Raw genomic sequence first — 12,831 nt, 5'->3', positions numbered from 1 at the left:
TTAACTCTTCCACTAGGATATTTTAAAGGCATCCAAAAACATGTCCAAACCAATCTCTTGACCTTCCCCCCAAATCCATTTGAACTCTTCCTTCCTCAGGGGCTTTCCTCCATCTGAACACAACCCTCCACCTCTTTACCAGGCTAACGCCTACTCATACTTTAGGTTTCCTACTTTAAAGTGGCCTTCTTAAACCCTCTTAACTAAACTATCTTATAGAATCCAAACGTTCCTTCAGAGTACATGTTATTATTTATAATTACTTACCTATTTGTGATCTTTTTGCTCAATTTTTACTTCTCTTGTTAGAAGCACCTTATCAATTCCCTCACTTCTTCAAATCTGCTCAAAGTTTATCTTCTCAGCGAGCAAGGCCTTTCCTGCCTTCCTATATAGAATTTCAACCCTGCACTCACATCCTCATTTTGTTCCAGACCCACCCGCTTCCCAACACTTAACGTACTGGTAGTATTCCATATAATCTGCTTGTTATTGTTCAGTCGCTAACTCACGTCCAGCTCTTTGTAACCCCATGGACTGCAGCACGTCAGGCTCCCCTGTCCTTCACTACCTCCCAGTTTGCTCACTGATGTCATCCAACAATACTGGTGATGCCATCCAACAATCTCATCCTGTCACCCTCTACCTGCCCTCACTCTTTCCCAGCATCACGGTCTTTTCCAATGAGTCAGCCCTTCCCATCAGGTGACCAGAGAATTGGACCGTCAGCCTCAGTCCTTCCAATGAACATTCAGGTTGATTTCTTTTAGGATTAACTGGTTTGATCTCCTTGCTCTCCAAGGGACTCTCAAAAGTACTCCATAGCACCACAATTTGAAGGTATCAATTCTTCAATGCACAGCCTTCTTTATGATCCAACTCTCACATCTGTATATGACTACTGGAAAAAAACCTAGCTTTGACTATGTAGACCTTTGTCGGCAAAGTGAAGTCTCTACTTTATAGTAACACTGTCTAGGGTTGTCATAGCTTTTCTTCCAGGAACAAGTGTCTTTTAATTTCATGACTGCAGTCACCATCTGCAGTGATTTTGAAGTCCAAGAAAATAAAATGTGTCATTGTTTCTACTTTTCCCCGCATCTGCTGCTGCTGCTGCTGCTAAGTCGCTTCAGTCGTGTCCGACTCTGCGAGACTCCATAGACGGCAGCCCACCAGGCTGCCCCGTCCCTGGGATTCTCCAGGCAAGAACACTGGAGTGGGTTGCCATTGCCTTCTCCAATCTATTTGCCATGAAATGATGGAACAAGCTGCCATGATCTGAGTTTTTTGAATGTTGAGTATTAACTCAGCTTTTTCACTCTTCTCTTTCACTGGAGAGTGAGTGAGTGAGTGAAGTTGCTCAGTCGTGTCTGACTCTTTGCAACCCCATGGACTGTAGCCTACCAGGCTCCTCCCTCCATGGGATTCTCCAGGCAAGAGTACTGGAGTGAGTTGCCATTTCCTTCTCCAGGGGATCTTCCTGACCCAGGAATTGAACCTGGGTCTCCCAAATTCCAGGCAGACGCTTTAACCTCTGAGCCACCAGGGAAGCCCGCTGGAGAAGGGAATGGCAAACCATTTCAGTATTCTTGCTTCAAGAACCCAATCAACAGTATGAAAAGGTAAAAAGATAAACTGCTTATTTATATTTGTTAAATTTTGTTTTTCTCCCTAGTCTAAAATGTAAGCTCCATAAAGATTTCTTGTCTCTTTTGTTCACTGGTGTTTCACATGCCTAGCACATGATAGGAACTCAAAAAATACCTATTGAATGAATGAGAGGCTGTGTCTGCTTTGCTTCACGCTATACTCCAAACTAATCAACTTATGTGGAATTAAAATTCAGATAATATAAAACCTGAGATGAAAAACGGAACATAACACCATAAATACAGTGGGATCTTGTATTTTCTGAATGAATGAATGCTGAATGAATGTCAAATGAAAAAGGTATATTTAATTTGGAATCTAGAAAGTGGCCCTCATCTTTTTTATTTTTTTTAACCACACATAAGCTCATCCTTTGTTCTCTTTCTTCATATTCTAAGAAGTTTTAAGAGATAATAATGTGAAATGGAAGTTACAAGTGAGGACAGACATGTTCATCCTCTTCCCTGGTGTCAGGGGTGTCAGCTGAATATCTAGAACATTCCAGGTACTTACCAGGAGCTCAATTAGGTAATTTGGGAATGAATAAGCAACCTACCAATAAATCTGTGCCATCAAAAGAAGGTAAGCACCAAAAGTAGTGGAAGAAGCTGGAGACTTGGAATCATCAAGGCAGTGAACTCTATTCCGGGCTTTGCCAACTGACAATATCTGGGACTGTTTCTTCATCTGGTAAGAGAAGAGATGAAACCAGATAATCCACTTCCTCTAAAGCAGACCATGTACTAAAATGCAAGCTCCTTGGGAATTCCTTGGCAGTACAGAGTCAGACTATAAAGAAGGCTGAGTCCCAAAGGATTAAAGCTTTCGGACTGTGGTACTAGTGAAGACTCTTGAAAGTCTCCTGGACAGCAAGATCAAACCAGTCAATCATAAAGGAAATAAACCCTGAATATTCATTGGAAGGATGATGCTGAAGCTGAACCTCTAATACTCTGGCCACGTGATGAAAAGAACTGACTCACTGGAAAAGATTCTGATGCTGGGAAAGACTGAGGGCAGGAAAAGTGGCCTACAGAGGATGAGATGCTTGGATGGCATCATAGACACAATGGACATGAGTTTGAGCAAACTCAGGGAAATAGTGAAGGACAGGGAAGCCTAGCGTTCCGCAGTCCATGGGGTCACAAAGAGTTGGAAATGACTTAGCAACTCAACAACAACAAAACCAGTGGTTAGGACTCTGCCCTTCCACTACAGGGAGCAAGGGAGCAAGGGTTCAGTAGGCTGTGAGGAACTAAGAACCTAAAAGCAGCGGAGGGTTGCGGGGGAGGTGGTAGGCAGATGGCAGGGGAAGTAAGCACCTTGAGGCCAGGAACTTCGTCTCTCTTGTTCACTAATGGGAAAACAAGGCCTACATCAGTATGCGCGGCATACAGTAGTCCCTCAAGAATCTGTCGAACCATTTCTAAAAATTCCTTCTACTGCTAACGTAAGGGAAAAAAATAACTTTGAGATATCTTAAATAAAGCGTTCTTCTTCTAGAGAAAACTATATACAGATCGTTAACATCTTAGAAATATCCTAGCGTGTGGTTTAAAAATGCGAATAAAGAATTTGTACTCCTGGTGAGTTGGTTACCAGTTTTACATTTTCACTATGACCACTTGGGTTTCTTAGTCTTATTTATATAAATTGTCTTTTTTTTTTTAACTTAGAGGTGGATTTGAAACATTTAGCTCTGAGTGTGTGAACACCAAACTCCTGAGGAACTGTGTACTTACACTGTACAACTTCCTACCGGTTTCAGTCTTGTTTGGCCGTCCTTCCCAGCCATTATGTAGTTTCCGAGACAGAGCGACCTCTTCCCATTTTCCAGCCCTTCCTTCCTCACCCATCCTCCGCCTTCACTCCGTCAAGCATTCCGGGCTTCCCCCCCACCCTACCCCCAGTCTGGCCCGAAGCCGGGGGAGTCTGAGGAGACCCTGGCGCAGCCCTCAGCAACCGCCACCCCCGGCAGCGTCCCGCAAACTGCCTCCCCCTGCCAGTTACTGGGGCCTGTCGGCTTTCCAACCTGCGCTAAAAATGCGCTTTCCTATCTAAAAAAAAACTCTTCCCTACACTAAATTACCCGACCGCTCCCGGCGAGGGAATCTACGTGTTTACACTTGTTTTCTAGCCCGGTGCAGCTGAGGGAATTGATTGGCTCCGTCGAGCTCGCGACGCTCGGGGTCCCCCCACGCCCCGCCTGGGCCCCGCCCCCTCGCGCGGCCATCTGCTTTGCTGTCTGTCTCCCTGTCTCTCGCTCAGCACCTCTTTCGCTTCTACCACCTCCCTCCCTACCCTCTCGCCGGCTCCGCCCCTTCCCCCTCCCCCCCGCCCTGGGCTCGGAATCTTCCCCGGCCGTTGTCAAGGAGACAAGCCGATACTAGGCAAATAGGCATTCGAGAAAGAAAAGGGGGGAAAGCTACACGGCAGCCTGGTAACAAAGGAGCAATAAAAGCAGCCCCCAAATGGAGGGCTAAGAACACGTCTGGAAAAAATCCGACAGCTAGCTAGCAATCACCCCAAGTTTCACCAGGAGGGGGATGCAGAAGAAAGGGGCACGATTCACGTTGGGGGTGGGTGGATATCAACGGTTTAAAAGAGCTATTGAGAATCGCCTGGATGGTGGTTTTTGAATCAACCAGTTTGCTTTTCGAGTTGGAACTCCGCTATTACAAGGGATTCGTATCCATCGCGGCAGCTGGGGTCCTGGGTCAGGCCAGCGGGCTCCCTTAAGGGTGATAACATGTTTGGCAAGATACACCTCGACAGAAACGCCTTAACGTCGGCTCTGGGGAGTATGATTTCGTGATGGAATAATGATGCATCTGAAGTAGTGGACAGTGAGAAGACTAAGCTTGTAAGGATCTGCAACTTGGTGACTTTCAAAGCAATACTTGAACAAAGAGTTATTGGCTTGAACCAACCGTCTTTTTCACTCTAGAGTGTGACCCATTTCCCTACAATGAGCAGAAAAATAAAACTGTTTGAGAATTCAGAGCCAGCACCAGGAGAAATGAACCATTCTTTCGACTGCTTCTCACCTCCATAAACGAAAGGTTATTCTTTTCAGGATCACTAAATGTAAACGAAAAAAGGTAGTCTGATTTGGACACGAGTGAAAACTCTGGGAGCAAAAATGTAGGTGGTAGGAGAATGCTTATAAGAGTATGTGTAAGTGTATGTATCCTTGATTTTTGCCCCTACCTTCTCCCCCTCCATTATTTAAATCAGCGCGCTGTCTTTCACGCACAAACAGCATCTGGTATTTCCGCGACAAGAGATGCAGTTGGAGATACCCTGGGTTTCCTCATAGAAGCTTTTTCTCTAACCCAAGTTAGGCTTGGAGTGTTCATGTGTCTTCTTGCTGTTTCTCAATATGTAATTTCTCCTTAGAAATTGTAATAATCAATCCGGTTGTTCAGAATTTCATCGCTGCTGCCTCCTTCCTTCTAGGAGTCCACTCGCTTGCTTGCACATTCACACACGTTCAGAAAAAGAGTCTATCTGATCCTGGCAGTAGACTGAAAAAGATTCATAGCGACGCGAATCGCATCCCAACTGTAAATATGGATTCGCACACTCTAGACTGTGTCATTTCACCATAGAGGAAAACCATCATTTCATACAGTGATAAAATGCAAGCCATTTCGATTTTTTGTTCATGATTCTCACTTTATAATGTTGGGGGGGGTGGGTAATCACTAATACGGGCTGGGGGAGGGGAGAGGGTTGATGAGCGCAGAGTCTAATCTCGAAATATTTTATTTCAAGTCACTGTAGAATAGAGAAGGGAGTGTGGCTTCTTCTGCTTGCTGGTTTTGCATTTTCCACATCTGGCCTACAGACCTAATTCTAACTCGCGATCTCTTTTGATGAAATTCGATCTTCTTGGTTTAAATACCTTTCGATTTGGGGCGATTTCACATTTGCAACGGTTAGAAGAACAAATCCTGTGCAAGATCTGTGAAACCTATATAGAACAGACACAGAAAACATGCTGCACCCAAATCCCAACCATTGTCTTAAAAACTTGCGTACAGACACACACATACACATACACATAAACACACGGAAAGATGGGGGAGGGGAGGGAGTGGAAGGAGAGACACGGTTATAGACAGACTAGAGCCAAAGCGAGTCAAGTTAACGCTTTCTCCGCCCTCATCCACAAGTACCCGCCCCCCCCCGCGTTAATTAATTACAAACAAAGCAAGCCAATCCAGTACTGCATTATTATTTTCAAGCAGGAGGAGGCGAAAGGCATGTATTTTTTAATTGATTTATTTATTTGGAGGACATTAATTCTCGGTCTGAGGCTGATTTTCAAACCGTTTGCAAAGCGCGGCTCCATTGTTCGCCGGGCGCGCAGGCCCCGCCCCCTGCTTTGTGTGCGGCGCGAGGATTGGCCGGCGAGCGCGGGGGCCGCGTCAGCGCCCGCGAGCCCATTCATCTGTGCACTTGGGCGTTGGACCCCGCATCTTATTAGCAACCAGGGAGATTTCTCCATTTTCCTCTTGTCTACAGTGCGGCTACAAATCTGGGATTTTTTTATTACTTCTTTTTTTTAAAAAACTACACTTGGGCTCCGTTTTTTGTGCTCGACTTTTCCACCCTTTTCCCCTCCCTCCTGCGCTGCTGCTTTTTGATCTCTACGACTAAAATTTTTTCATCCGGCGTGTATTTAATCGGTTCTGTTCTGTCCTCTTCACCACCCCCACTCCCCCCTCCCTCCGGTGTGTGTGCTGCCGCTGCCGCTGCTGCTGCCGCTGCTGCTGCCGCTTGCCCCGTCGTTACACCAACCCGAAGCTCTTTGTTCCCCCTTTGGATCTGTTGAGTTTCTTTGTTGAAGAAGCCAGCATGGGTGCCCAGTTCTCCAAGACCGCCGCGAAGGGAGAAGCCACCGCGGAAAGGCCCGGGGAGGCGGCTGTGGCCTCGTCGCCTTCTAAAGCGAATGGGCAGGTAAATTCTACCTGTGGTTCTGGTCATTTATTTGGTGTCTTTCTCTAGTCCCGGCGCTTCCCCTTCCCTCCTTGGTCGTGCCCGAGGCGCCTTCGGCGGAAAGAAGCGTGGCCAGATTCCAGTCTGAAAGTTGAATGGAAAGCGATAACCAAATTGTCAATTTTTCATAGGTGGGGTCTCCCCTGACTCCCAAAGTAATGGTTCCCAGAGAATCCTGGCGAATTCTTGTGTAGATGGGAGGAAAGAAGTGATAAATCGTTTAAAATGGCGTGTTTGGAGCTTGGCAAATAACCTGACTAGCTAGGTGCTACCCCACACCCCCATCCCCAGCCAGGTTGCATTTGTGCTTGGTGGGCACAAAGGTGTTTGGGTGGCTCTCGTGTTTGTTGTCGAGACTGGGTCGCCTTCAGGATTTCTGGTGTGATTGTGTGTGTGTGGGTAGAGAAGGGGGGGGGGGGAGCGCAGTAGGGATGGCGGTGAAGAAAGGCTGAGGAGGGAAGGAGAGCTGTCTTATTGTATACCGAGGTGGCGTGACTTGGGTTCTTGGAAAGGTTGCTGGCTGGCTGGAGGTGGGCAGGTTTCACTACCTTTCGATGGGCTTTTCTCACTGTTCTAAGTCTTTATTCGTAGTTGTCTGTGGAATTACACACCCATCTGACTTTTAAATGGTCTCCCTAGGGTGGGAAGACTATGGTTCTTTGAAGAACCTGTCCAGATGGTCAACAGGAGGCAGTTCGTGTGTTTCGGTCGAGATTGTTGGAGTGCGTGGCGCCTGGACCACTGCGGGGGCTACCCCGACGCTGCCCGAATCCAGGCAGATGGCCACAGTTGGGTGGGCGCGAGAGGTCGGCCAAGGGTGGCTGCTTCACAAACACCGGGCAACCACCACGCCTCTTTTCCTAGAGCAGAGGCCGTGTTGCTTCGCCTGCCCTAACCTAATAGGAAAGACAGGCTCTGCCAAGAGGCTTTGAACCCGTTAAAAATGCAAAATGAGCCGCCGGGGCGCGCCCGGGCTTCGCAGAATCACAGGCAGAGGTGGGCGTGGAAGCAGAGACAAGCCCTCTGAAATAATGGTTTTCCCCCTGTCTTGGTTTTATGCCGACCAGGACGCCACCTGAGCTTTGTTTGCGGACTCTGGGCTGCGCTATCCGGGCTCGGGGGCGCCTTGGCCAGCGGGCAGGGCCCGACCGGGCAGGGCGGGGTGGCCCGGCGGCCCCGCCCCTCCGCGCCTGCCTGCGCCAAGGTCAGCTGGTGGAGGCGCAGCGCCCCCTGCCGACCCCAGGTCTTTGGGGCGTAGGGCCCTTGCTCGCGCAGTCCAGGCGCTTCGGGCTGGAACGCTGGGATCCCCCCGGGAGTTCTTGGTGTTTTGAAGAGGCCTTTAGAGTTTAGGGAGAAAGGGGGACGTGTAACCTAGGCACAGATCACTGGCTCTGGTTCTGTGTCTGTGTCTCCTTCCAACGGGCGTTTGGTGTATCATTTTTTACAGGACTAAGTCCCTGCGGCGAAGGTTGGAATGGGTTACCCTGTGCTTTCCACGTTTCGGACTCTGCCCTCTTAAGGCCTCGGATTTGTTGCGTGGTCGAGGCCCCTGCAGTGCCTTTAGGCACCCCAAACACCACTGCCCCCAGGTCTTCGAGGAACTCTCGTCTGGGCATCCAACCCCGCCTCCCCATATGGGAGAGGATCTGCAAAACCTGAGGGGCCCGGAGGGACGGTGGACCCTCCCGGTCCAGAAGTGGGGGCGGGGATGACAGACCCGGGCCCCGTCAGTGACCTCCCGCTTTCTCTGCCCCGCAGGAAAATGGCCACGTGAAGGTAAACGGCGACGCTTCTCCCGCGGCCGCCGAGCCCGGCGCCAAGGAGGAGCTGCAGGCCAACGGCAGCGCCCCGGCTGCCGAGAAGGAGGAGCCCGCGGCCGCCGGGAGCGGGGCGGCGTCGCCCGCCGCGGCCGAGAAAGATGAGCCGGCCGCCACTGCCCCCGACGCCGGGGCCAGCCCCGTGGAGAAGGAGGGCCCCGTGGAGGGCGAGGCCGCCGAGCCCGGCTCACCCACGGCCGCCGAGGGGGAGGCCGCCTCTGCCGCCTCCTCGACGTCTTCGCCGAAGGCTGAGGACGGGGCCACACCCTCGCCCAGCAACGAGACCCCGAAAAAAAAAAAGAAGCGCTTTTCCTTCAAGAAGTCTTTCAAGCTGAGCGGCTTCTCCTTCAAGAAGAACAAGAAGGAGGCAGGAGAGGGCGGTGAGGCCGAAGGGGCCGCCGGCGCCTCCGCCGAAGGCGGCAAGGACGAGGCCTCTGGGGGCGCCGCTGCGGCCGCCGGCGAGGCGGGTGCGGCCCCCGGGGAGCCGACAGCGGCGCCAGGCGAGGAGGCGGCCGCGGGCGAGGAGGGGGCGGCGGGGGGCGACCCGCAGGAGGCCAAGCCCGAGGAGGCTGCCGTCGCGCCCGAGAAGCCGCCCGCCAGCGAGGAGGCTAAGGCCGTCGAGGAGCCCAGCAAGGCTGAGGAGAAGGCAGAAGAGGCCGGGGCCAGCGCGGCCGGCTGCGAGGCGCCCTCGGCTGCCGGGCCCGGCGTGCCCCCGGAGCAGGAGGCGGCCCCCGCGGAGGAGGCGGCGGCTGCCCCGGCGTCGTCAGCCTGCGCAGCCCCCTCACAGGAGGCCCAGCCCGAGTGCAGTCCAGAAGCGCCCCCAGCGGAGGCAGCCGAGTAAAAGGGCAAGATTTTTTGAGATAATCGAAGAACTTTTCTCCCCCCCGTTTGTTTGTTGGAGTGGTGCCAGGTACTGGTTTTGGAGAACTTGTCTACAACCAGGGATTGATTTTAAAGATGTCTTTTTTTATTTTACTTTTTTTTAAACAACAAATTTTGTTTTTAACCCACTCCCCACAGATCCCATCTCAGATCATTCTGTTACCACCATTCCAACAGGTCGAGGAGAGCTTAAATACCTTCCTCTGCCTTGTTTCTCTTTTATTTTTATTTTTTGCATCAGTATTAATGTTTTTTGCATACTTTGCATCTTTATTCAAAATTGTAAACTTTCTTTGTCAATCTATGGACATGCCCATATATGAAGGAGATGGGTGGGTCAAAAAGGGATATCAGATGAAGTGATAGGGGCCACCATGGAGAAATTTAAGTGGTGCATAACATTGCCAAGATACTGTACCACTAGAAATGATGGTGTAAAGGCTTAGTCTTTTTTTTTTTAAGAAAAGTTATTACGATGTATTTTGTGAGGCAGGTTTACAACACTACAAGTCTTGACTAAGAAGGAAAGAGGAAAAAAAAACACCGATACCCAGATTTTTAAAAAGATCATAGTCTTAGGAGTTCATTTAAACCATAGGAACTTTTCACTTATCTCATGTTAGCTGTACCAGTCAGTGATTAAGTAGAACTACAAGTTGTATAGGCTTTATTGTTTATTGCTGGTTTATGACCTTAATAAAGTGTAATTATGTATTACCAGCAGGGTGTTTTTAACTGTGACTATTGTATAAAAACAAATCTTGATATCCAGAAGCACATGAAGTTTGCAACTTTCCACCCTGCCCATTTTTGTAAAACTGCAGTCATCTTGGACCTTTTAAACACAAATTTTAAACTCAACCAAGCTGTGATAAGTGGAATGGTTACTGTTTATACTGTGGTATGTTTTTGATTACAGCAGACAATGCTTTCTTTTCCAGTCGTCTTTGAGAATAAGGAAAAAAATCTTCAGATGCAATGGTTTTGTGTAGCATCTTGTCTATCATGTTTTGTAAATACTGGAGAAGCTTTGACCAATTTGACTTAGAGATGGAATGTAACTTTGCTTACAAAAATTGCTATTAAACTCCTGCTTAAGGTGTTCTAATTTTCTGTGAGCACACTAAAAGCGAAAAATAAATGTGAATAAAATGTACAAATTTGTTGTGTTTCTTTATGTTCTGATAAAATACTGAGACTTTGAGGTCCTGGTTTCATTTTGAAAAAGATCTTGCATGCCATCAAGAGTAAATTTTCTTGTGGTTTTTAATCTGAAGTTTTTCAAACTTGTCAATTTATAATCAGTAGTATCAGATTACATACAGGAATATCTTGCAACATTCCATGTCAAATCTGTTAACATTTATCTGCATTTAGTTTTCTTTAAAAATTGAAGTTATTTTTATTGTAGTTATATATAGCATGTCAGGATGAATCATTTAATACAAAAGTGGTATGAATTGAAGACTATTTAAATGTCTTATGTGAAAATGTCATAAAATTACATTTTTTTTGTCATGCAGATCCCAAAACAAATTTATACTGAGAATATATTCAATTCAAACTGGAGGTGGGTCATGAAAAGTGACCGAAAGTGTTTTAAAAACTGATGGTGTATTACCTGCCATTGTAATTGCTTAGTGCTTGGCTAATTTCCAAGTTATAGCTTAGAGTATGCATTATACTTTAGGAGAACAAGCTTAATGTAAAGAAGTAATGGTGATGAATGGACGATACTGTTGGTTTATGGGCCTTTGTACTTGCCTCAGTTCAATAGTTGCAAGCATTTTTTTTTTTTAATGAAAATAGTGTGTTAGTATCTTGTTATTCAAAGAAAAAGATAGAGAATAAAATTTCTTTGTATAGTAATAATTTACTAGTTAACCTTCTTTGCTCTTTACCACCCCATAACTGGATTTATTTTCTTCACTGGACCTTAAACAACTGAATTTTAAGATAAATATGGGTATCAAATATTACTTCACTAAATGCAAAGAAAAGCATTTATGCATACCTGCTTTGCTGTTTTTGAGCAGTGTGCCTTGTAGGGTGAACCACGTTGGTAATAACTGAATGCCAGATCTTAAACTCATTAGAAAAATAACAAATTAGTTTCTGACAAGCGCTTTTAATTGGAATAATGGATTATAAATAATAGTTCATGACCTCTTTACCAACACCCTCCCCACTAATAAAATCTAATAACACTTGGAAGAGTGTGTACTTTTAGTTGGGGTTCCTTGATCTTGGAGAATGTTTAAAAGTTAAAAGTCAAATATGGTAACCAAAGGACTGCTTTATGGGGTCTTTTACCTTACCAACTTTTCCTCAAATACCTACTTGGACAAGTACAGCACTTGGTATGTGGTAGGACTCAGAAAAAAAAATGGATTTTAAAAAGTAACCCTGAGTAGTCAAAAATACTATGTAGCCAACTATATTGCTAGGTCTGTTTTTTTTAACAGCTGGAGTTTATTAAGATGCTTACTTTGATTTTTAATCATTGCCTAAAACACTTTGGGTGGTATCAATGGAGTGGTGGATTTTCCACCAAATGATTAAGTGAAATTTGACATATATCTTTTCATCCAAAGTTTTGTACATCACATTGTTTTCTAATGGAGAAATGTTAATATGGCTTTTTGTATTACTAAAATAGCTTTGAGATTAAGGAAAAATAAATAACTCTTGTACAGTTCAGTATTGTCTATTAAATCTGTATTGGCAGTGTGTATAATGGCATTTGCTATGGTTATAAAATAATTCCTCTGGATTATAATAATTATTTGATCCAATTCCTATTGCTTGTAAAATAAAGTTTTAACAGTTGATATAATCAAGCTTGCTAAAATAGGATTTTTTACAGATTTAACTATAAAATGCAAGTTTTAGAGAAAAATTTTACATCTTAAGTGTTGATGGTAAGTATAACTTATTCAGTTTAAGGAATTTAGAAGGTATGCTTGACATCATACTTAGGATATAAAATTATATCCATTGAAAGTGAGTTACAATGCTCACAAGTCAAAAACTTTAATGATAGAACTTAATGTATTTGAGAAACAATAATTTATTTACATTTCCCCCTCATGAATATAAACAATAAAATTTTGAAGTTAAGGATTTGGAGGAAGGGTTCCTTTTTGCTTTTCTATATATCAGGTAGATCCAACTGGGAGGGGCATGTAGTTTAACATAGCCCAATTAGCTTTGAAAATTAAAAAATTAGTTAACAGGGCTATTAGCTTTTATCTTTCCTTTAATCATTTACTGTGCAAATTGAACATTTTTTTCCCCTGTCCACTTTCCAGCTATATGAAAGTGCTTAAACCACGGTATAGCAAACAGGAATTTTAAAATGCTGTAAATGTGCCAGTGCCTGTTGGGGATTCAAGTTCTAGCACTCCTTTAAATTACACCCATCAATGCTATTTTTAAAATGGAAAATAAATACTTCTAAAAGGTGTGAATGTTAACC

At 45.8% G+C, this 12,831-nt stretch overlaps 1 protein-coding gene across 1 annotated transcript; it reads left to right on the top strand.

The window, feature by feature from the left end:
* The first annotated feature begins 6,130 nt into the window (after positions 1-6,130).
* Positions 6,131-12,189, top strand: MARCKS (myristoylated alanine rich protein kinase C substrate). The gene is made up of 2 exons (XM_015097338.4): positions 6,131-6,615; positions 8,413-12,189. Exons 1-2 carry the CDS (start codon positions 6,514-6,516, stop codon positions 9,310-9,312), a joined length of 1,002 nt encoding a protein of 333 aa, XP_014952824.2. The 5' UTR covers positions 6,131-6,513; the 3' UTR covers positions 9,313-12,189.
* The last annotated feature ends 642 nt before the right edge of the window (positions 12,190-12,831 follow it).

The sequence above is a fragment of the Ovis aries genome, chromosome 8 (genome assembly GCF_016772045.2).
Source record: "Ovis aries strain OAR_USU_Benz2616 breed Rambouillet chromosome 8, ARS-UI_Ramb_v3.0, whole genome shotgun sequence".
NCBI lineage: Eukaryota > Metazoa > Chordata > Mammalia > Artiodactyla > Bovidae > Ovis > Ovis aries.
This window is presented reverse-complemented; position numbering and strand designations above follow the sequence as displayed.